Genomic DNA, 24,895 nt, shown 5'->3' with positions numbered 1-24,895 from the left:
TGTGCTCTCTCTCTCTCAAATAAATAAAATCTTAAAAAAAAAAAACAACTGAGCCACCTGGGCACCCCTTCCTCCTGTTAAAAAAGAACTCATTTTTTTGTTGAAGAAATCGGATGATTTTTGTATATACAGATCTTTGACGTACGTGGGGCTATAGTCTGATAAGCCTATCCTAAGTTGAAAATATTTTAAGTAATGGGGCGCCTGGGTGGCTCAGTTGGTTGGGCGACTGCCTTCAGCTCAAGTCATGATCCTGGAGTCCCGGGATCGAGTCCCACATCGGGCTCCCTGCTCAGCGGGGAGTCTGCTTCTCCCCTGACCCTCCCCCCTCTCATGTGTTCTCTCTTTCTCTCTCTGTCATTCTCTCTCTCTCAAATGAATAAATAAAATCTTTAAAAATATATATATATTTTAAGTAAAAATGCATTTAATACACCTAACCTACTGAGTATCACGGCTTACCTAGCCTACCTTGCATATGCTCACAACACTTACATTAGCCATTAGTTGGGCAAAATCATCTAACATGAAGCCTACTTTATAATAAAGTAGAGACTCTCTCATAATTTATTGAATACTGCACTGACAGCGAGACCCAGAATGGTTGTGTGGGTGCAGCCATTCTGTAACGGCCGTGAGCACACAGGTTGTTTGCCCTCACTGTCCCATGGCTGACAGCTATGGCTTGCTCCCACTGCCCAGAGTCACGAGAGGGTTGGACACCAGATGGCTAGCCTGTGAAAATAGCCAAATAACAAATCTGAAGTAGTTCCTATGAATGCGTATGGCTTTTGCACCATCGTAAACTTGCAGAATCTTAAGTTGAACCATCATAAATCAGGCACCATCGGGGCGCTTGGATGGCTCAGTCATTGGGCGTCTGCCTTCGGCTCAGGTCATGATCCTGGCGTCCTGGGATTGAGCCCCGCATTGGGCTCCCTGCTCCGCGGGAAGCCTGCTTCTCCCTCTCCCACTCCCCCTGCTTGTGTTCCCTCTCTCGCTCTCTCTCTGTCAAATGGATGAGTGAATTCTTAAAAATAAAATAAATAAAATAAATAAATAAAAAATAAATCAGACACCATCTACAAGCTCCTCATGCCTTAAAAAATTTGAGATGTAATTTATACGCAGTGAAAAACACTAATCTGAAGTATACAGTTCAGTGAGTTTTGACAAGTACATATACTTGTGAAACCCACACCCTTATAAAGTGTAGAAGTAGGTCCATACTTGAACGGTTGATAGATTTTTTGACAAAGGCACCAAACAGTGTCAATAGGGAAAACTGTAACTGTGTCATGAATGGAACCCAAACCTTCATATGTCTTATTAACTTTCTCCACAGACAGATATAAAAATCTTCCCACGGCTTCCAGAAAGCTACAGTTCCTGGAGTTACAGAAGGACTTAGTAGATGATTTTAGGATACGATTAACTCAGGTGATGAAAGAAGAGACTAGAGCTTCCCTTGGCTTTCGATACTGTGCGATTCTCAATGCCGTGAACTATATCTCAACAGTACTAGCAGATTGGGCTGACAATGTTGTAAGTTAATGTACTTTTATTCATTTATTTTAACATTTTTTAAGTTTATTATTATTATTATTTTATTAATCTCTACACCCAACGTGGGGCTTGAACTCATGACCCTGAGATCAAGAGTTACATGCTCTTCTGACTGAGCCAGCCAGGTGCTCCGTTAATGTGCCTTTTTTTTTTTAAAGATTTTATTTATTTATTTGAGAGAGAGAGAATGAGAGACAGAGAGCACGAGAGGGAAGAGGGTCAGAGGGAGAAGCAGACTCCCCGTTGAGCAGGGAGCCCGATGCGGGACTCGATCCCGGGACTCCAGGATCATGACCTAAGCCGAAGGCAGTCGCTTAACCAACTGAGCCACCCAGGCACCCCCGGTTAATGTGCTTTTATATTAAATAATAGATTAGTAGTTTTAACAGTTTTACCTTTTGAAGTGTTGAATTTATAGCGTGCAGAAAGTACACAGTAGGTAGAATAACAATTAGGCCAAATAATGTATGATTAAATTACATATTTTTCTCAATTAAGTCTCAAATGGTTAAAGAATCCCAATATTTTAGTCATTAGAAAAGAAAGCCAACTTTTCATGAAATAATTGTCTATGAACCTTTTTCTTCTATGGACTTGGGAAATATTCATGTATGGTAACTGCCATCTCAGAAAAAGCTAAGGTTGAATAATGGTGTCAAAATCAATAAAATCCAGGACTTTAAGAAAGATAAAATAATAGCATTTGAGGGGCGCCTGGCTGGCTCAGTTGGTGGAAAATGTGACTCTTGGTCTTGGGGTCATTGAGTTCGAGCCCCACACAGAGATTACATAAAAAAAAAAAAATAATAATAATAATATTGGCTACCTTTTGAATGCCTTCAAAACATGAGTAAATAGAAGGGCACTGTGTGGCCCAGTTGGTTAAGTGTCCAACTCTTGGTTTTGGCTCAGGTCATGATCTCGGGTGAGATTGAGCCCTGGATCAGGCTTGGGATTCTCTTTCTCTACCTCTGCCCCTCCTGCTTGTGCTCTTGCTTTCTCTCTCTCTCAAATAAATAAATCTTTTAAAAAGAAACAAAACATGAGTAAATAGAATAATAAAAGGGACTCCCATGTGCCTATGACCCAGCTTCTTACACCAATTTTTTTTTTTTTTCCTTAAGATTTTATTTCTTTGACAGAGAGAGAGAGAGCACAAGCAGGGGGAGTGGTAGGCAAAGGGAGAGGGAGAGAACCAGGCTCCCCACTGAGCAGGGAGCCCGATGTGGGGCTCAATCCCAGGACCCCATGACCTGAGCCAAAGGCACTTAACCGACTGAGCCACCCAGGTACCCCACCAATTTTGTTTTTTTGAGCTTCTCCATCCCCCACCCTTGATTATTTTGAAGATCTTAGATCTATTTCATGATTAGTTCAAAATGTATCTCTAAAAGAAACTCCTTAAAAAAAAAAAACATAACCACAATACCATTATCACATCATCCAAAAAAATTAATTTCTTATAGTGAGAGGTATCTTTCAAATAAGTCTAAAAATCAAAACCTTGGGTCTGGTTAGCAAGTATTATAAGGCCTTTTACGTCCAAGAATTTTATTTATCTTTCCTTTTTCCACACAATTCTGTGTGTTGACAGATTTGGTGCGCCTAAATTAATTAATTAATTAATTTAAAGATTTATTTATTTGAGAGTGTGCGAACGCTTGAGAGCGGGGGCAAGGGCAGAGGAAGAGGGAGAGAAAGAATCCCAAGCCGACTCCTGCTGAGCGCAGACCCCGTGCTCCATCTCACAGCCCTGAGATCATGACCTAAGCCGAAATCAAGAGTTAGCAGCTTACTGGGGCGCCTGGGTGGCTCAGTTGGTTAAGCGACTGCCTTCGGCTCAGGTCATGATCCTAGAGTCCCGGGATCGAGTCCCACATCGGACTCCCTGCTCAGCGGGGAGTCTGCTTTGCCCTCTGATCCTCCCCCTCTCATGCTCTCTGTCTCCCATTCTCTCTCTCAGATAAATAAATAAAATCTTTAAAAAAAAAAAAAAAAGCGGCTTACTGACTGTGCCACCCAGGTGCCCCTGTATTTATGCATCTTTTAAAGACATCCCAAAGGTATCAAATATTATTATTTTTATTTATTTTTTAATGTAATCTCTATGTGGGGACTCAAACTGAGCCACCCAGGTGCCCCTGCCTAAATATAATTATTAATTAGTAATTTCTGTTTACTTTTTTTATTAATCCAAGGAATATATTGGCTATCAAGGCATTTGGTAGCCAGATTTTCCAATATGTACTTCTGGCCAAAAGTGAAGAAACTTAATTAGCCTTTATAGCCTTAACATAGATTAATTCCTTTGGATATTTTACATACTAGAATGATCTCAGAGGGTCTCCAGGAACTCCTTGGACAGGGTGCCCTTGGGTTTGGAATCACTCTTGGATGATCATCTGTATGGATACAGAAATCAGCTTGGGTTTTCACCAGTGTGTCCCATGAAGTAGGTTTCATGAAGGAAGTATTAGCAGAGAATTAACATGGCCATAAAACAGTGAAATATATATTAAATGGTAAAAAAGCTATACTGAGATACATTATAAAGTATTATATGATTGTGTCATGAAATGAAAATAGGAAAGTAAAACAACAAAACAACTATAATTTTAACTCTAAGACTTAAAAATACCACTTATAAAAAGTGGTAGGTAAAGTGGGAATTGAAAAATTCCAGTGTAAAATAATTAGAAAGATTGATTAAGGATTGGTGATAAGTTCATAGGATACTAGAAAACATAATTTTTGAGTGTGTACAGATGAGTCACAAAGATGGACAAGGTAAATGAAATGTCTGTACATTGTCAAATCTTAATACAATAAAATAAAAAATAAAAGGAGAAATGAAATATAGTCAAACACAGGCATTTAAAAATATTTAATGCCTGAGTTCGAGAGTCTGGAAAATGTACCAAGAATATATTTTATTTGTTTACTTTGTTGTTGTTTTAAGTTTTTATTTAAAAGAATATATTTTAAATTATGAATTTATGACAAAAATTGTATAATGCTAGTGCATTATATAGAAGAAAATGTGTTCCCTTACTGTGAAAGAACAAACGAAACAAAAAAGTCTTCATCTTAATTAAATACAGGGTAATAAACCAAAAAAATAGGAAACAAAAATAAATATAATAATAACAAATATAAACAAGATGAAAACTTGAGAAACACAATCATAGTTTATTCTAATCTGGACTCTGGCTGGGACAACTATTTAAAGCCTTTTTTCTACAAAAACATTAACTGAAATCCACGTACGTAATATCATTCTGCTAAGCAAGGAAAATAAGACACAAAATAATTATTTCATAGGATGAATATAATGTAGAGTGTAATGATCAATGCATTTCTGTTTATAAAGTCACCTAATTAGAATACATTTTTTCATTGTGTACTTTCATGTGTTGTTTTCCTCATTTTAGTAAGTGCTTTCTTCACTCAGCCCCCACGCTGCTCCATTTTCTGCTAAGCTTTGTCATAAAACAAATTGTCATTCCTGATTCTTGTGCCAGATGATGTAATAAGAGACTCATTCAAGGCCAGATTTTTAGCTTCAGTGAATTATTTGTGGAACATCATTAACTACTTTACTTGGTGCCATAGTCTGTTAACAACGATGAATTGGCCATCATCCCTCTCCTTAGGAAATTTATCATCTGATGCTGAATTAACTGGTCCTTCTGTCAACAGAATAATAACTGAATTTAGACTTACTCTTCAAATCATGAATGAGTTCTTTGTCCTTGCATGTTTTCATAGTACAAATTCTGTTTAACATCAAAAATTATTTAACCAGTGATGCCTGGGTGGCTCAGTTGGTTAAGCGTCTGCCTTCGGCTCAGGTCATGATCTCAGGGTCCTGGGATTGAGCCCCATGTCGGGCTCCCTGCTCTGCGGCGAGTCTGTTTCTCCCTCTCCCTCTACTGCTCCCCCTGTTTGTACTCTCTCACTCTCTCTGTTGAATAAATAAATAAAATCTTTTAAAAAAATTATTTAACCATCTTCATGGTCCTTCAGCCTATAAATGCTTAACAATAAAATTAAAGCTCTTGTATTTCCTAGGTAGAAAAAAGAAGAGTGGACAGAGTTCACCTTCCATTCATTTAGATTCTATACTAATAGCTGTCTGACTATTGCCAGATTATGCCAAGCCCGACATACCCAGCCCTTCAGAGTCAGGAATTTTTGAGTTGTAGGTGACAGAACCCCAATTGATGCTGGCCTGAGTGGGGGTCAGGGGCTGGAGAGAGGAGGTGAGGAATTTGTATAACTGCAAGTATTAGGCATGGCTGCCCTAAACTCGTTCACTTCTGGCTTCATTCTCAGGCAGGCTCTGGGAGGTGTGGCCACAGGTACCAAGGTACTCCAAGCTCACATTGTCCTTCAGCAACCTCAAAAGGACAAGTGCCTCTTCTCAGATAGTTTGAGCAGAAAATACCAACTTGGCTTTTCACATGTCCATCAGTGAACAGTCACTAGTGTGGCCATATCCAGTCCCCTGTCAGTGGACATTTAGGCTGTTTTTAATCTTTTGCTAATTATCTACAGCATTATTCGTATTAGAAAAAATATTTTTTCTACCCTACTGAAAATGCCACTGTAAAAATGACATTTTATTTTTCTTAACTCTCATAAATCTGCTGGGTTTACTACAATTCTCAGTCTGTGTCTGGAAAAAATGAGTACCCAAAGAAGTTAGCCATCAGGCAAATGCAAATTAAAATCACAGTGAGACCTCTACCTCTGAAACCAATAATACATTATATGTTAATTAATTGAATTTAAATAAAAATAAATCAAAAATAAAATCACAATGAGATGGGGTACCTGGCTGGCTCAGTTGGTTGAGCATCCAACCCTTGATTTTGGCTCAGGTTATGATCTCAGGGTCATGAGATCCAGCCCCACGTTGGGCTCTATGCTGGGTGAGGAGTCTGCTTGACATTCTCCTTCCTTTCCCTCTGCCACCCACCCCCACTGCTTACACTCACACTCTCTATCTCAAAAAAAAAAAAATCACAGTGAGATACAACTAAATATAAACTAAGATGGCTATACTAAAAAAGGTAGTAAGTGTTATTAGTTCAGATGTGGAGAAATTTGAGTGGTCACACATGGCTGGTGCAGTCACTGGGGAGAATAGTCTGTCATATCCTCAAATAGTTAAAGAATTACCATATGATCCAGCAATTCTACTTCTAGGTATATCCAAGAGAAATGAAGACAATTATCTACACAAAAACTTACACACAAATGTTCATAGTGGTATTATTCATAAAGACAAAAAGGTGGAAAGAACCCAATTATCTGTCAACTGATGAATGGATAAATAAAATAGATATATATAAATAAAATGTAAATGTAAATATAATGGATTATTCAGTAATGAAAAGAAATTAAGTCCTGATACATATTACAACATAGATGAACCTTGAAAACATACTAAGTGAAAGAAGCCAGTCACAAAGAACCATAAATTATATAATTACATTTCTATGAAACGTCCAGAACAGGCAAGTCGACAAAGACAGGAAAATCAGTGGTTGCCTACGGTTGGGGGTGGCATGCAGGGAAGGGATTGGGAGATGATGGTTAAGTGTGGGGTATCTTTTTGGGGTAATGGAAACATTCTAAAATTGACTCTGGTGATAAATGCACAACTCTGAATATATGCTAAAAGCCAATGAATTGTCCACTTGAAATGAATGAGATGTAGTACATGAATTATATTTCAAGCTGTTAAAAAAGAAGTATCTTAATGACCATATTGACCTATTTTTGCTTTCAGTTCTTCCTACAACTTCAACAGGCAGCACTGGAGGTCTTTGCAGAGAATAACACCCTCAGTAAGTTGCAGCTGGGACAGCTAGCCTCGATGGAGAGTTCTGTCTTTGATGACATGATTAACCTGCTGGAACGTTTAAAGCATGACATGTTGACCCGCCAAGTAGACCACGTTTTTAGAGAAGTTAAAGAAGCTGCAAAATTGTATAAAAAAGAAAGGTAGGTCCTTTTGTATTTACTGACAATTCAACTATCAAATCCAGTTTGCTAAAAATTGAAAGATGATAAATACCTATTTTTCTCAAATTATTCCAAAAATTAGAAGAGGAAGGAAAACTTCCTAATTCATTCCATGAGGCCAGCATTACCCTGATACCGAAACCAGATAAAGCCACCACAAAAAAAGAGAATTACAGGCCAATCTCCCTGATGAATATAGATGCAAAAATCCTCAACAAAATACTACCAAGCCAAACCCAACAGTCCATTTAAAAAAAATCATTCTCCACAATCAAGTGGGATTTATTCCTGGGTTGCAAGAGTAGTTCAATATTTGCAAATCAGTCAGCGACACACATTTACATCAGTAGGAGAAAGGATAACCATATAATCATTTCAGTAGATGCAGAAAAAACATTTGACAAAGTATAACATCCATTCATGTTAAAAAACCCTCAACAAATTAGGTTTAGAGGGAGCATACCTCAACATAATAAAGGCCATATATGAAAATCCCACAGTGAACATCATCCTCAGTGGGGAAAAGCTGAGAGCCTTTCCCCCTAAGGTCAGAACAAAACAGGGATGTCCACTCTCACCACTTTATTCAATCTAATACTGGAAGTCCTAACCACAGCAATCACACAACAAAAAGAAATAAAAGACATCCAGATCGGTAAGGAAGAAGTAAAACGTTAATTGTTGATGACCTTATACTGTATATAGAAAACCTGAAAGACTCCACCAACAAACTGGTAGAATAATGAATTCAGTAAAGTCATAGAATACACAATGTACAAAAATCTGTAGCATTTCTATACACCAATAATAAAGAAGCAGAAAAAGAAATTAAGGAAACCATCCCATTTACAATTGTACCAAAAATAATAAGATAACCTAGGAATAAACCTAACTAAAGAGGTGAAAGACCTGTACTCTGAAAACTATAACACTGATGAAAAAAATTGAAGATGGCACAAAGAAATGGAAAGACATTCCCTGCTCATGGATTGGAAGAACAAACATTGTTAAAAAGTCTATGCTACCCAAAGCAATCTAGACATTTAATGCAATCCCTGTCAAAATACCAACAGCATTTTTCACAGAGCTAGAACAAATAATCCTAAAATTTGTATGGAACCACAAAAGACTTCGAACAGCCAAAGCAGTCTTGGAAAACAAATAAAAAGCATGGCTGGAAGCATCACGATTCCAGACCTTAATTACAATACAAAGCTGTAGGCATCAAAACAGTACAGTACTGACAAAAATAGACACCTAGATCATAGAACAGAATAGAAAATCCAGAAATAAATCCATGATTATATGGTCAATTAATCTTCCACAAAGCAGGAAGGAAAAATGGGAAAAAGACAGTCTCCACAACAAATGGTGTTGGGAAAACTGGTCAGCAACATGCAGAAGAATGAAACTGGACCACTTACCATACACAAAAATAAAATCAAAATGGATTAAAGACCTAAATATGAGACCTGAAACCATAAAAATCCTAGAAGAAAACCATAGCAACATTTTTCTAGATAGGTCCCCTGAGGCAAGGGAAACAAAAGCAAAAAATAAGCAACTGGGACTTTATCAAAATAAAAAGCTTCTGTACAGCGAAGGAAACAGTCAAGAAAACTAAAAGGCAACCTACAGAATGGGAGAAGTTATGTATCCAAAATACATATAGGGGCGCCTGGGTGGCTCAGTTGGTTAAGCGACTGCCTTCGGCTCAGGTCATGATCCTGGAGTCCCTGGATCGAGTCCCGCATCGGGCTCCCTGCTCGGCAGGGAGTCTGCTTCTCCCTCTCCCACTCCCCCTGCTTGTGTTCCCTCTCTCACTGTGTCTTTCTCTGTCAAATAAATAAATAAATAAATAAAATCTTAAAAAAAAACCCAAACAAACAAAAAACCAAAATACATATAGAACTTCTAAAACTCAACACCCAAAAAATAAATAGTCCAATTAAAAAATGGGCAGGGGTGCCAGGGTGGCTTAGTTGAGCGTCCAACTCTTTTTTTTTTTAAGATTCTATTTATTTGACAGAGAGACACAGCTAGAAAGAGAACACAAGCAGGGGGAGTGGGAGAGGGAGAAGCAGGCTTCCCGCTGAGCAGGGAGCCCGATGCGGGGCTCGATCCCAGGACCCTGGGATCATGACCTGAGCCGAAGGCAGACGCTTAACTGACTGAGCCACCCAGGCGCCCCAAATATATTTATTTTCTCAGCTTTTCATGCTGGGCGGTACATCGTTTCTTATCCAAAGTGCACTTCCCCGAATTTGAAAGGATCTGTTAAATCTTTAAAAACACCACGTTTTGGGGCACCTGGGTGGCTCAGTCGTTAAGCTTCTGCCTTCGGCTCAGGTCATGATCCCAGGGTCCTGGGATCAAGCCCCGCATCGGGCTCCCTGCTCGGCGGGAAGCCTGCTTCTCCCTCTCCCTCTCCCCCCTGCTTGTGTTCCCTCTCTTGCTGTGTCTCTGTCAAAAAAATAAATAAATAAAATCTTAAAAAAAAACCACCACGTTTTGAAAATCTTGTAGTCACACTTAACGTGCCACAGGCCGTGCTGCTCTTGTGTCTTGCAGGTGGCTGTCGTTGCCGTCGCAGGCCGAGCAAGCGGTGATGTCCCTGTCTAGCTCGGCCTGCCCACTCCTGCTCACGCTCAGAGACCGCTCCCTTCAGCTGGAGCAGCAGCTCTGCTTCTCCTTGTTTAAAATTTTCTGGCAAATGCTTGTGGAGAAGCTGGATGTATACATCTACCAAGAAGTAAGTAAGAGGAGGCCGCATGTCGGGGCTGTGAGGATCAAGGCGGCCGTTACAGGACCTGCTCTTTGTTTCAGATCATTCTTGCTAATCACTTCAATGAAGGAGGAGCGGCTCAGTTGCAGTTTGATATGACTCGGAATCTGTTTCCCTTGTTCTCCCACTATTGCAAGAGACCAGAAAATTATTTTAAACAGTAAGCTCAATATTTAACAGTGACTACTAAGCGTTTAGACGAGGTTGATTCCTTTTTTTTTTCTAACAACTCTCCGGTTCCAGTGATGTTTGATGGGATAAATAGAGCATCAATTGAAATTTAAAAACATGCACTGTGTACCCAGATAACCTAAGATGTGATTCATGATTCCCCAAGTTTATCAAAAATGAATCTAAGTTATGTGTTAGGCTTTTTGTTGCTTGCATTTGGTTTAATGCTCCTATTTGCATGTTACTGGAGAGAGAAAATGCGAACAAGTGCAGTTCTGCCACATTCAAGTAGAAGAAATTGAAAATATGCTTAGTACCTAATAGTAAGCCAGGCCTGAAGAAAATGTTTTCCTAAATATTTAGTATTAATTTTGGTTCTAAGCATAATTATAAATGTACGAAAAAGTCTTAGGAGTATTTTTAGAAATTGTTGATTTAAAATTTAAATTATTGGGGGAATTTGAGATTATAAAGTATTTCTTTTAAAGTTATTATAAAATGAAAGATTTATTTTTGCTCATTTTAGTAAGTTATCTAATTTTGTTTGTTTCTCTTTCCATATTCTAATCTAGCTAAAGTCTTAGCTACATTTAATAGGCTATTGTGTTAGTATCATTATTATATTTTGGGAAGTAATAGATACATATTGAAAACAATGGTCCTGTTACATTAATCTATTAAATATAAACACTGTACAAATACATAGTCCTAATGTGTTGAAAGAGCCAAATAAGAAATCCATCAATACTTTTTACAGAGGGCATATGGACAGTGCAGGGAAGCTGTTTAGTTTCGAAAATATTGTGGAATAATGTGGATGACACAGATAATGGATATCTCATTTCCCTCCTACCTTTTTTTTTTTAAACAGTGTAAAAGAAGCCTGTATTGTTTTGAACCTGAACATCGGTTCTGCCCTACTTCTGAAAGATGTCCTCCAGTCCGCTTCAGGGCAGCCTCCTGCCACAGAGGCATTAAATGAAGTTGGAATTTACAAACTGGCTCAACAAGATGTTGAGATTCTACTTAATTTGAGGACAAACTGGCCTAACACTGGAAAATAATGCATCCTTTTTTGTTTTGGAGTTTTTGTTTTTGTTTTTAACAAAGAGGAAGCCAATTGGATTTCAAGTTATATGATGACGTTCTGAATTAATGAAACTGGACAATTGAAAACTTTATAGAATCATTTATTATCTTGGACTTATGGTGTTATTAAAATGCGGACCATATTTTCTCAGTCCTCTTGTTCCTAAGAAAACAAAAACAGAAAACTCAGAAGCCAGGAAAACTCAGAGCAATTTCATTTACAAATATAAATGCTAATAAGTATGTCTGTTGAATAAGATACAAGAGCAGAGATAATAAATTACAACGAATTTTCAATTTCCTATGCTAATTAAGGGAGACTATTGTAGATAAACGTAGCAAATAAATTTTTTAAAAAATCAATTTAGAATGCATGTTTATAATTGAAGTTCCTGTATTTGGTTTGGAAATTCACTCTATTTCCTGTAAGAAAACATGAGATGGTGACTAAAACAGAATTGCTCTCATTTTCCACAAATGTCCTTACATTTAGAATCCTTCCTAGGAGCGCCTAGGTGGCTCAGTTGGGTGAGTATCGGACTCTAGGTTTCGGCTTAGGTCATGATCTCAGGGTTGTGGGATCAAGCCCCATGCATTGGCCTCCACGGTCGGTGGGGAGTCTGCTGGAGATTCCCGCTCTCTTCTCTGCCCCCCTACCCTTGCGTGCACTACTCACTCTCTCTCTCATAAAGAAATCTTTATAAATAAATGAATGAATGAATCAATAAATGCCCTTCCTAGTTCCATTCATATGACAGTAGGCAGCCTTTCCGTTTGGATGAAACATTTCAGGCCAGAGCGCTGTGTTTGTCTTCCCCTGGGGTAGGGATGGGAACTAAACAGTTTTTGTTTAGTGTTTATGTAAGTGAGAATGAGATAGAAATCTTTAACTTTTTTTTTCTTCTAACTTTTCCCTGGCTCTGGACTCTGTTACATAATGATTTCTTGATTAATAAATCCTCAGAGAACAAAATAAAGGAATTGAGTTCCATTGGTTAGAAGCCTTCTACAACTATCAAATTTTATTCCTTTTTTTTTTTTCTGACTTAGCATTTAGTTAGTACTTTTCAAGCTGTAATACCTCAAATCTAAAATTGTTGGGCTGGCATGCAACCCATACTGGTTTTTTTTGTTTGTTTTTAAGTAAGCTCTGTGCCCACGTGGGGCTTGAACTCATGACCCTGAGATCAAGAGTCTCATTCTCTACTGACTGAGCCAGCCAGGCGCCCACAACCTATACTATCAATAAACATTTACTTGGTGATATATAACTTTGAGGAAATAACTCTGAGAGAACTTCTATTGCTCCATATTTTATAGAGATTTTCCAACTAGTGTATTGGGAACAAAGCTTTTCTGTTAGTTCTAGCAGACTGGAGCTTCTCTCCCACATTTCTTTGAGAACTGCTGGGCTTTCCCATTGAGAAAAGAATTAATCTGCCCCAGGAACTTCCTAATTCCAGACTTGACTGTCACCCCTTGCTTTCTAGATAGCTGAAAGTTTCAAGGGAATGAAATGTTTCTGTCAAAAGGTAGGAACTTCTGTTTTAAATTATATTACTTGTACTTCAAAGTCATGTCATGTCATTTAAATATCAGCCATGTAAAAATAAACTTACACTTCAGATCTGAATTTTTCCAAAGTTATTACATGTCCATCATCTTTTAAAACTTCATCTTCATTCAACAGACCCAGGGTTTTTAGGCCTGTAAAATCAGAATGAGAAGAAGGGAAAATTTACGAAGCAAGCATTATTTTCAACTAGGGAACGTTAAGGACTGAGCACACACTGTTCGTCAGCGGGTGGAGGGTACTGACCTTCTCTGTACCGCGCGAATGATATGGTGCCTTTCTCTGAAGTGTCCATCATCTCAAACATAGACACAATGTTAGAGTGGTCCATAAAGAAAGGAAAAGCCACGCCTGTTATTTTGGCAATTCTCAGTCGTTCCAATATAGATATTAAATACTCTCTTGGCTTTTCTGTAAAAGAATAGTTCCAATTCTTTCTGACATAGAATTAAGATACATCACAAATGGAAACAATCATTTAATAATTATTAAATAACTATGTTCAAAGTACTGTACTAGGCACTGGGGTCACAGACCTTGCTTACAAGTAAAACAAGACATTAGACAATTAATAACATATAAAGTGCTCTACCCCACATATGGGACCTGAGCATTTTTTTAAAAAGCTCCTCAGGTGATTCTAATTTGCAGACAAGCGTCGAAAACCAAAAAAAAAAAAAAAAAAAAAGGTACAACATGATGCATGGAAGAAGGTAGCCAGCTAAAAGGGATAAAATATAAATAAAAACAAAGACTCTTAGGGGCACCTGGGTGGCTCAGTTGGTTAAGCATCTGCCTTCGGCTCAGGTCATGATCAAGGGGTCCTGGGATCGAGCCCCCGTGTCGGGCTCTCTGCTGAGCAGGGAGTCTGCTTCTCCCTCTCCCACTCCCTGCTGCTCCCCCTGCTTGTGCTCGCTCTCTCTTTGTCAAATAAATAAGTAAAATCTTAAAAAAAAAAAAGACTTTCTTGAGAATTTCATAAATATATAAAAGTAGGAAAGTATAATGAACCCATCAACCAACTTTAACTGTTAAAATTTGTGGCCAGTCTCATTTCACCATCATCTCATCCAGGTCCCCTCTTCCTGTATTATTTTGAAGTCAATTACAGTGATAATATTTCATTAATAAATATTTGAGCATGTATCTCTAAAAGGTAAGGACTTCTTGGGCGCCTGGGTGGCTCAGTTGGTTAAGTGACTGCCTTCGGCTCAGGTCATGATCCTGGAGTCCCTGGATCGAGTCCCGCATCGGGCTCCCTGCTCGGCAGGGAGCCTGCTTCTCCCTCTGACCCTCCCCCCTCTCATGTGCTCTCTCTTTCTCATTCTCTCTGTCTCAAATAAATAAATAAAATCTTTAAAAAAAAAAAAATTCTTTTGAGATGTAACTGACATGTAGCATTGTGTAATACATGTAATTACATAACATGTTGATCTGATACATTTATAGTTTGCAATATGATTGTCACTAGTATTAGCTACACTTTTATCACATCACATAATTATCATTTCTTTTTGGGGGCAGGAATAATTAAGATCTAGTCTCTCAGCAAGTTTAATGTTTATCATACAGTAATACCTTCTGTAAGCACTATGCCGTGCTTTCGATTTCCAAGACTGACCTACGAGTTGCAGGTACATACCCTTAAACAACAGCTCTCCTACTCCCCCACCACTCACCATTCTACTCTGTTTTTACAACTGGCTTTTTTAGATTCCCCATATAAGTGATATCATGCAGTATTTGTCTTTCTCTCACTTAGCTCACTTAGCATATCCTCAAGGGGCATCCACGTTGCAAATGGCAGGATTTCCTTTTCTCTCATGGCTGAATAATATTCCATTGTATAAATATACCACATCTTCATTATTCATTCATCTGTAGACAGACACTTAGGCTGTTTCCATATCTTGGCTATCGTTAATTATGCAGCAATAAACATGAGGGTGCAGATCTCTCTTTCAGATTCTGTTTTCATTTCCTTTGGATATATACCCAGAAGTGGAATTGCTGGGGCATACGGTAGTTCTGATTTTTTTTTTTTTTTTTTTTTTGAGGAACCACCATACTGTTTTCCACGGTGGCTGCACCAATTTACATTCCCACCAACAGTGCACAAGGGTTCCTTTCTCTCCACATTCTTGTTATCTTTGCCTCTTTGACACTAGCCATTCCAACACATGTGAGGTGGTATCTCATTTTGGTTTTTGTTTTTTTTTTAAAGATTTTATTTATTTATTTGACAGAGAGAGACACAGTGAGAGAGGGAACACAAGCGGGGGAGTGGGAGAAGGAGAAGCAGGCTTCCCGCAGAGCAGGGAGCCCGATGCGGGGCTCGATTCCAGGACCCTGGGATCATGACCTGAGCTGAAGGCAGACACTTAATGACTGAGCCACCCAGGCGCCCCACTCTCATTTTGGTTTTGATTTGCATTTCCCTGATAATTAGGGAACATCTTTTTTTTTTTTTTTTAAAGATTTTATTTATTTATTTGACAGAGACACAGCGAGAGAGGGAACACAAGCAGGGGGAGTGGGAGAGGGAGAAGCAGGCTTCCGCCGAGCAGGGAGCCCGATGCGGGGCTCGATCCCAGGACCCCGGGATCATGACCCGAGCCGAAGGCAGACGCTCAACGACTGAGCCACCCAGGCGCCCCTAGGGAACATCTTTTAATGTACCCGCAGGCCATTGTATATCTTCTTTGAAAAATGTCTATTTAGTTCCTCTGCCCATTTTTTTTAGTTTATTTTTTTATAGTAACCTCTACACCCAACGTGGGGCTCAAACTCATGACCCCAAGATCAAGAGTCCCGTGCTCTCTTGACTGAGCCAGCCAGGCGCCCCGCCTTGCCCATTCTTAAATCAGATTTTTTGCTATTGAGTTGTAGGAGTTCTTTATACATTTTAGATCTTAACTGATATATAGTTTGCAAATATTTTCTCCCATTCTATAGGTTGGCTTTTCATTTTGTTGATCCTTTCTTTTGTGGTGCAGAAGCTTTTAAGTTTGATGTAGTCCCAGTTGTTGATTTTTTTATTTTGTTGTTTGTGTTTTTGGTGTCATATCTGAAAAATCATTGCCAAGACCGTGTCAGGGAGCTTCTTTCCTGAATTTTCTTCTAGGAGTCTTATGGTATCAGGTTGTCCCACAAATTTTATGAATTGTGAACACTTTTTAAAAATAAAAAAGTAGGGGTGCCTGGGTGGCATCTGACTTCAGCTCAGGTCATGATCCCAGGGTCCTGGGATCAAGTCCCACGTCTGGCTCCATGCTCAGCAGGGAGTCTGCTTCTCTCCCTCTCCGTCTGCCCCTTCCCCCTGCTCATGCACTGGCTCTCTCTCTCAAATAAATAAAATCTTACAAAAAATAGTTAAGAAAATTTAAAAAGTAAAAGTGAATTTAAAGATTTTATTTATTTATTTAAGAGAGAGAATGAGAGAGAGCACATGAGAGGGAAGAGGGTCAGAGGGAGAAGCAGACTCCCTGCCGAGCAGGGAGCCCGATGCGGGACTCGATCCCGGGACTCCAGGATCATGACCTGAGCCGAAGGCAGTCGCTTAACCAACGGAGCCACCCAGGCGCCCAGTAAAAGTGAATTTAAACACTTATTCAAATAACATCCATACATTGTGATTATGTTTTTAGATCTCTCTTGTGCCTTTCTGTACAAATTTTAACAGACTATAGAAACAAATGGGTTACTAAAGGCAATCACATCATGTATGTAGTCTTCTGTTGCTTCTCTTTGACCTATTTATCAAATTCAGAAAGAGAAAAAAAGGCTGTTTGAATTTTAATTCACTACTTTTCTTTTTAAGAGTAAGTAAATAATGCTAATAGAACTTGGTGTGTTTCTCTGATGAAGGATTTTTACTGTATATCCTTTAGACTATATGAGATGCTATAATGTTTATGTCTGGAGTCTATAATTTATACTCTGCCTGCTTCTAAAAATGTTTTTAAAATGCTTACAACAGAAATAATAAAGATATTAACTTTAAAGAGGGGCGCCTGGGTGGCTCAGTTGGTTGGGCATCTTCCTTTGGCTCAGGTCATGATCCCAGGGTCCTGGGATGGGAGTCCCACATTGGGCTCCTTTTTATTTTTATTATTTTTAAAAGATTTATTTATTTATTTATTTGAGAGAGAGAGAGAGCACAAGAGGGGGGAGCGGGAGAGGGAGAAGCAGACTCCCTGCTGAGCAGGGAGCCCGATGCGGGACTCGATCCCGGGACTCCAGGATCATGACCTGAGCCGAAGGCAGTTGCTTAACCAACTGAGCCACCCAGGCGTCCCCACATTGGGCTCCTTAATCAGTGGGGAGACTGTTTCTCCCTCTCCCTCTGCTGCTTCCCCTGCTTGTGTGCTGTCTCTCTCAAATAAATAAATTAAATTTGAAAAAGATATTAACTTCACAGAAATATTTTATTTTTAAGTAATCTCTCTACCCAACATGGGGATTGAACTCACAACCCCGAGAACAAGAATTGCATGCTCCACTGACTGGGGCAACCAGCCGCCCCTAAAGATATAACTTTTTAAAACATGAAGTGGGGTGCCTGGCTGGATCAGTTGGTTGAGCATCCGACTCTTGGTTTTGGCTCAGGTCATGGTCTCAGGGTCCTGGGATCGAGTACCGTGTCAGGCTCTGTGCTGGACTTGGAAGTTGGCTTGAGATTCTCTCCCCCCCCCCCCAACTGTGCGCTCTCTCTCTCTCAAATAAATAAATCTTTAAAAAAAATTAAAAAATGAAACATGAAGGGAGGATCCAAATGTTACTAATCACCTAAGTTATATGTCAGCTGATAATGACAATCAGTTTTTCAAGGGAAACAAAACCTCAAGTTCACATCTTAATAACAGCAGCTAATAATTATTGAGCCCTCACTATGTGCCTGGTACTCCTCATAACCATCACTTCCCCAAGACCCACAGCTAGTATGAATCCAGGCAATGTGCTCCCTAAAATTTGCAGGCTTTTCCACACTCTATAACTCAAATACAGGAAGTATCTGGAACCCCCAAACCTAGTCCTCCATAACTCTCAAAGATATCTTATCCTCCTTTAACCGTTCCATAGCAGCATCTGTCATCTCGGTTACAATTGTCTCCTTTTTAAAAATGAAATTCTAATTTTATTAAAGGCCTCCCCTAAGCATTTATACTCCCTCCCTCCCTAGCACAGAATTGTCACTGGGAAGTGACACGTTTCCCTATCGAATGACTTCAGGTTATGTTAGGTTTTGCTGTCAAATGAGTTGTGAAAATGTGGTTTTCAGGGCTGTTAGAATTTTGGGAGTTGAGGACGTGGGACTGTAGACCTATTCCCTCAATAGTAGTAAATGCAATCCAACTATCTAGTCTTATTTTCCATAAATCCCTCACGATCCAAGCTTTTCAAACGGGGATACATGTCATAAGGCCAGAGGCTTCGTAAAGACCCCAGGTGAAGATAGTGTTTCTTCCTGAGAATCAATCGTACTCTGGTGAGTAATATGAAACATTAATAGTAAGAAATGGATATATCTGTAGAAGAACAAAACTTGTAACTTTTTATGGTAAAACAGGTGACTCCAGAGAAACTTGTCAGGCAGCATCAGGCTAAGGGCTCAGACACCAAAGGTACAAGCCCCCTCTTCTTTGCCATTAAGAGGATCTGGGCAGGGAACTTGGAGGCATTGCCCTGTACTCTGGACACCAGCCAAACCCTTCCTTAGCTTCTCCTCAGTATTTCTTCACCTTTTCCCTGCCCCTCCCACCCCCTTTGGAGTTTGTAGAGATGTTTCAAGAAGTTCACATTGTAGGGCACCTGGGTGGTTCCGTCGGTTAAGCATCTGCCTTCAGCTTGGGTCATGATCTCGGGTTCTGGGATGGAGCCCCGCATCAGGACCGCTCAGCGGGGAGTCTGCTTCTCCCTCTGCCCCCCCCCCCCACCGCCCCGGGTTGTGTGCGCATATGTGCGCGCTCTCTCTCTCTCAAATAAATAAATAAATAAGATCTTTTTTTAAAAAAAGTTCACATTGTTACAGGGGGTAACAGCATCTCGTTGATAATTAGAAGACAAAGGGGCAATGCCCTCCAAATTCTGAGAGCAATATTTTCTTTTTTTTTCTTTTTAAGATTTTATTTATTTATTTGAGACAGAGAGAATGAGAGACAGAGAGCATGAGAGGGAGGAGGGTCAGAGGGAGAAGCAGACTCCCCGCCGAGCAGGGAGCCCGATGTGGGACTCGATCCCGGGACTCCAGGATCATGACCTGAGCCGAAGGCAGTCACTTAACCAACTGAGCCACCCAGGCGCCCTGAGAGCAGTATGTTCTAACTGAGAATTTTATCTACCCTAGTTATCATCATGTTTGAGGGTAGGATGAGACACTTTCATATACGTGAGTTCTCAAAATATTTACTGCTCGAACAAAGCACACTGTCTCAGGGAGCCGCTAGAGGATATGTTCCTCTAGAGGAAGGGGGGAAAAAGCAAAAAAGAGGGAGACCCAAGCACCATAAAACAAACAGGCTGTAAGCACAGGAGAGAGGTGAAGAGGATTAGGGTCAGATAGAGGGAAACCCCTGAATGATCGCCATACAGCACAGCAGGGCAGCTGGACCATCAGTCCAGCCTGGAGCAGTAAGACAGAAAGAGCCGGGGGATGTGCTGCGGGTGGTGATTACAGGATCAATCTTTCCTACTGAGAGGAGATCTCTGCTTGCAACAAAAAGAGGATATCGATAAATGAGTAGTAATGACACAGAAAATTTAAGTAAACATTTAAAATGTATTATTAATTCCAGGGAAATCAGCAAAGGAAATATAATCATAGCATGCTGTATGGATTAGCTGTGGATATTTGCCTAATAATAATGTAAATTCTGACTACTGGTCACACCAAAATTGAATTCTAACTTTATTGGGAAGGTGGGGATGAGTGGGAACAGGTGTGAGTGTGTGTTTGTGCTCGAAGTTTCCTCTTACATAGTATGAGGCTAAATCTAAACCTGGGGGGTTGGGGGAACATTAGTAAGTATGTGCAAGTCTGTGATTTAGAAATATCAAGGTAAATAGCTAAAGGAGTTGGGAATCATTCTGTAGAGTAGGAATCTGGGACAGGGAGGAACATGCTGTTTTTCACTATAAGCCTTGGAGTGCTTTCTGATTTTTTTTTTAAAGATTTTATTTATTTATTCATGAGAGACAGAGAGAGAGAGATTGAGAGAGAAGCAGAGGGAGAAGCAGACCCCCCGCTGAGCAGGGAGCCCGATGCGGGACTCGATCCCAAGACCCTGGGATCATGACCTGAGCCGAAGGCAGACGCTTAATGACTGAGCCACCCAGGCACCCAAATATATATATTTTTAAAGGATAGCTCTAGGTTCAAATCTTTTTTTAAGATTTTATTTATTTATTCATAAGAGACAGAGAGAGAGAGAGGCAGAGGGAGAAGCAGGCTCCCCGCTGAGCAGGGAGCCCGCCGATGCGGGACTTGATCCCAGGACCCTGGGATCATGACCTGAGCCGAAGGCAGACGCTCAACCACCTGAGCCACCCAGGTGCCCTGCTTTTTGATTTTTAAACCCCATACGTATGCTTTTATAAAAAATCAAAATGAAACATCTGTTGGTTGCCCCGCATGGGGCTGATTTACATATTACTCATTTAATCTTCGCGGCGCGTCCATGAACTCGGTACTGTTCTCCCCATTTTCCAGAAGAGGGCACCGAAGCGCAGGCCCTCGCCCACACCCCCTAGTACTAAGGACGACCCTCCCCCGAGCCTCTCTCCCACCCGCCGCGAGCCTCCCCTGCGTGAGGCCCGCGCACCCGGCCCGCGGTAGACACAAAGAGGCCGTTCAAGAAGTGCTCGTTCGAGGGCCGCGGCGCGGGCTGGCAGAAGGGCTCAAGCAGCCGGGAGGCGGGGGCGAGGGCGCGTGTGGAGGGGGCACGGGGAGCGGCGCGGGCCTGCAGGGACGGCTGTCCCGGGGATTTCTGGGCCCCGCCGGGGCGGGGAGGCGGGTGGGACCGAAAGCCGAGCGCCAGGCCGGACCCTTACCTGGCCGGAAAAAGAGCAGGGCGCTGGTGAGATAGTTCAGCAGCTCCATAATCCGATGTTTTTCCAAATAATTCTTGGCCCGCAGCTCCCTGTCGCCGCCCGCCTGCATGGCTCCGCGTGGGGGCGTTGCTAGGCGACCGGGCGGCGGCGCGGCCGTTGGGCTCCACCCCCTCCGCCCGGCTCCACCCCTCCGCCCGGCGCGGTCACGTGACGCGCCTCCCTTAGGGGGCGACCTGGGCCCGGAGTTCAAGACTCGGTCCCCGAGCGGAAGCCTGGGCGGTGTGGGGTGGGGCCTGCGCCGAGGCCGACGGTGCGCCGTGCGGAGCCCCTGGTGGGCGGGCGGGGCGCTCCCGCAGCCGGGCTGAGGGCTGGGCAGGTGGTCTTCCCCTGTTTTCGTCTCTAGCGCCCAGCGCGGTACTGGCTGACCCAAGGAATGAGACCTCAGGTCCCCATAACAGGATGAACTAACAACGGAAGGAACTTGTGGAATTTTAGAGGGTACAGTGGCGAGTCCTCAGTCCCATCTTCAGTATGAGCAGCCTGCAGCACAGCGCGGGCAACGGGGCCGGAAGACAGCCGGTTTTCTCCACTGGACTGGGGGCCAGGGAAGCATGCTGGCACCCTGAGCTCCAGCCTCGGCTGCGTAACTAGGCTGCGGGGAGCTGGTCGTATCAGCCAGAGACCCTCCGACCGTGGTTTTGAGGGCATGTCACTGAGCTAGATGGGATGCAGGTGCCAGGGGGGCCGCTCCTCAGTCGTCGTCGTGCCTTCGAAACTACACTCTAGCCTGGGACATCTGTCCCTGAGGGCCACGCTCTGAAGCCTGTGGCCTTACCGCTCAACAGAGAGCTCTCCCAGAACAGGCACTTCAAGGAGAGAAAAGACAAATGGCCAATATACATGAAAATATTCTCAGCCTCTTCCGCAATCCTGTAAACCAATTAAAACTACAAGAAAAGGGGCGCCTGGGTGGCTCAGTTGGTTGAGCGACTGCCTTCGGCTCAGGTCATGATCCTGGAGTCCCGGGATCGAGTCCCGCATCGGGCTCCCTGCTTGGCGGGGAGCCTGCTTCTCCCTCTGACCCTCCTCCCTCTCATGCTCTCTGTCTCTCATTCTCTCTCTCAAATAAATAAATAAAATCTTAAAAAAAAAAAAAAAAAAACTACAAGAAAAGCCAGTTTAGGGGCACCTGGGTGGCTCAGATGGTTGGGCGTCTGCCTTCGTTCGGCTCAGGTCATGATCTCCGGGTCCTGGGATCCAGCCCCATGTCCTGCTTCTTCCTCTGCCTCTCCCCCTGCTCATGCTCTCTCTCTATGTATCTCTCTGTCTCAAATGAATAAATAAAATCTTAAAAAAAGAAAAGAAAAGAAAAGAAAATGCCAGTTTACACGTACTGGACTGGTAAAAGTTAGGAAGTTGGACAATACCTAGGGCTGGCAGGGATACAGTGCAACAAAACAGCCAGTGATGATGGAAGCATAAATTGCAACATCCACTTTGGAAAAACGATTTTGAATTGTCTTGATAATATAAACATGTTTCTGCGCTATGACCCAGAAATTCCACTCTGGGAGCAACTCTTGGACAGGTATACCAGGATATATGTACAAGAACGTTCACAGCAGCACTGTTCATAATAGTAAACACTGACAGCAACCCCAAAGTTCATCAAGAACACAATGGATCGGGCTGCCTGGGTGGCTCACTTGGTTGAGTGCCCGACTTTGGCTCAGGTCATGATCCCGGAGTCGTGGGATCAAGTCCCACACTGGGCTCCCTGCTCAGCGGGGAGTCTGCTTCTCTCTCTCTCTCTCTGACAAGTAAATAAAAAATCTTTGCTCACGGACTATGATTCTTTATACTTTATATGTATTTTACGAGTTTTAAAATCTACTCAGCATTTAATACCAATCATTTTTAAGCAATTGAAAAATTGAAAAAAAAAAAAACAAGGAACCAGAAAGCCAATGCCAAGGGACTGAACCAAGTCTGAAACAGAAGGTAGCCTCCGGTATTTGGGGACATGCACCGAATCTCCAGAGGTCAAGGCCCCCCTTGAGAATTCTGTGCCCTGAGCATCTGAGAGAACTCGAGAAGGAGATTGGTTGGGAGACTGGCACAACCTTGAGCAAAGAGGAGGGACAAGGCTCTTTGTTTTCAAAGTCTGGAGGAGGCCCTCTAAGAAGGAGGAGGAATCATTTCTCTGAAATGATCTGAACATCATGTGCCCAAATTTGCAACAAGAGCTTAGGTTTCTAGGAAGGAGAATATTTCAGGATGACGTAGGAGAGTGCTTGGCTAATGTTTTAGCAGCAGAATCCTTTGAAGAAGTCATGCATGGAATCCCCACACGCAGAACAGATAAAAGAGAGCCCTGCATTGGGATTCCTATGTAATGACAGGGGCCCGTGATCGAAGCTACTTTAGCGGTACTTTTCTCACAGAGGCCTGCTGCAGCCTGCGGGATCCTGGTGACAGAATTACCTGGAGCCTGGTGAGCCCTGACAGAAGGAAGCTGACAAAGCAGATTCGTTACTCTGGGGCCTGTGGACCGAGGGCCAGCTCGGACCCCAGTTCTTGCTGGGTTCTGGGGAGAATTTGTAACTACTGATGTGGGCTGTTATTCTTTAGTGTGTTTTGATCCTTCCTTTGGGGACTTGCTTCATGTTCCCTGGTGGAGGACAGTGAAGCACAAACAGCAAAGCCTAACGTGTGCGCCCCCCTCCAAATCATGGCCACCCAAATGCTTGACCCTTCAGGGCTGCCGGAAGATGTGTGATCACTTAGGAAAGTGACTCTGGCTCGGCACAGCAGAGGCCAGACAATGGCAGGAGAACTAAAATGGTGAGCTCAGGGGCGCCTGAGTGGCTCAGTTGTTAAGTGTCTGCCTTTGGCTCAGGTCATGGTCCCAGGGTCCTGGGATCAAGCCCTGAACGGGGCTCCCTGCTCAGTGGGAAGCCTGCTTCTCCCTCTCCCACTCTCCCTGCTTGTATTTCCTCTCTCGCTGTCTCTCTCTGTCAAATAAATAAAATCTTTTAAAAAAAAATAAAATAAATGGTGAGGAACCCCTTCAGGGATAGAGGTTAGGGGAAGCAGAAGACAGAGGGGCTGGTCATGGTGTCTTTTGACTGACTGGCCTAAGGTCCAGGGGAAGCAACGTAAAAATGTCAAGGGGCGGTTAAGCATCTGGCTTTTAGTTTTGGCTCAGGTTGATCTCGTGGGTCGTGGGATTGAGCCCTGCGTGGGGCTCTGTGCTCAGCACGGAGTTTGCTTGTCCTCCCTCTGCTCCTCCCTGGCTTGTGCTTTCTCTCTCTCTCAAATAAATGAATAAAATCTTTAAAAAAAAATGTCAGGACTGTTCCTTAATGGAGGGAGAGAAGACTGCAGGGTGGTCCATTGGAGACAGTGATTTCTGCCTGGTGCTCTAAGCTCAAGACATTTGGTCTTCTCTATAGGAACTTCATTTACTCCCCATGGGTTACACAGTGCCTGAATAAACAGCTCTGCTCTTTGAACCTCAGATGACACTAGAACCTTGACTTGGAAATGGAGGAATCTGATCCCTGTGACTATGGAGTCAGGTGGATAGGCTGAGGAGAGCACATTGGATCCTGCTGACGTCTTCCCGA

The 24,895-nt window shown here is 42.1% G+C and overlaps 2 protein-coding genes across 5 annotated transcripts in view; one reads left to right on the top strand and one right to left on the bottom strand.

Annotated features, from left to right (window-relative positions):
* RINT1 (RAD50 interactor 1) overlaps positions 1–12,007 on the top strand; it is a 31,950-nt gene extending 19,943 nt beyond the window's left edge. For 3 of the 4 annotated variants that reach the window (XM_035020385.1, XM_035020384.1, XM_035020386.1), the window contains 5 exons: positions 1,346–1,545; positions 7,364–7,578; positions 10,171–10,351; positions 10,426–10,544; positions 11,427–11,787. In XM_035020385.1, the coding sequence (XP_034876276.1) occupies positions 1,346–1,545; positions 7,364–7,578; positions 10,171–10,351; positions 10,426–10,544; positions 11,427–11,619 (908 nt within the window). In that variant the 3' untranslated portion in view covers positions 11,620–11,787. Of the gene's footprint in view, positions 1–1,345; positions 1,546–7,363; positions 7,579–10,170; positions 10,352–10,425; positions 10,545–11,426 lie in introns of all 4 variants that reach the window. The other variant, XM_035020382.1, reaches the window with a different exon arrangement.
* EFCAB10 (EF-hand calcium binding domain 10) lies at positions 11,730–21,423 on the bottom strand. The gene is made up of 4 exons (XM_035020387.1): positions 21,267–21,423; positions 13,464–13,628; positions 13,264–13,351; positions 11,730–11,807 (listed from the first exon to the last, which is right to left on the bottom strand). The coding sequence occupies exons 1-4, from the start codon at positions 21,373–21,375 to the stop codon at positions 11,771–11,773; spliced, it is 399 nt and encodes a 132-aa protein (XP_034876278.1). The 5' UTR covers positions 21,376–21,423; the 3' UTR covers positions 11,730–11,770.
* Between the last annotated feature and the right edge of the window lie 3,472 nt (positions 21,424–24,895).

This window comes from Mirounga leonina, unplaced genomic scaffold, assembly GCF_011800145.1.
Source record: "Mirounga leonina isolate KUSES-001 unplaced genomic scaffold, KU_Mleo_1.0 Mir_174, whole genome shotgun sequence".
Taxonomy (NCBI): domain Eukaryota; kingdom Metazoa; phylum Chordata; class Mammalia; order Carnivora; family Phocidae; genus Mirounga; species Mirounga leonina.
This window is presented reverse-complemented; position numbering and strand designations above follow the sequence as displayed.

Coding starts and splice junctions, on each gene's coding strand:
- EFCAB10 (XM_035020387.1), bottom strand. CDS start 21,375: ATGCAGGCGGGCGGCGACAGGGAGCTGCGGGCCAAGAATTATTTGGAA. Junction 13,629..21,266: donor CCTGCTCTTTTTCCGGCCAG/GTAAGGGTCCGG, acceptor ATTCTTTTACAG/AAAAGCCAAGAGAGTATTTA. Junction 11,808..13,263: donor GAAAAATTCAGATCTGAAGT/GTAAGTTTATTT, acceptor TTGTTTTCTTAG/GAACAAGAGGACTGAGAAAA.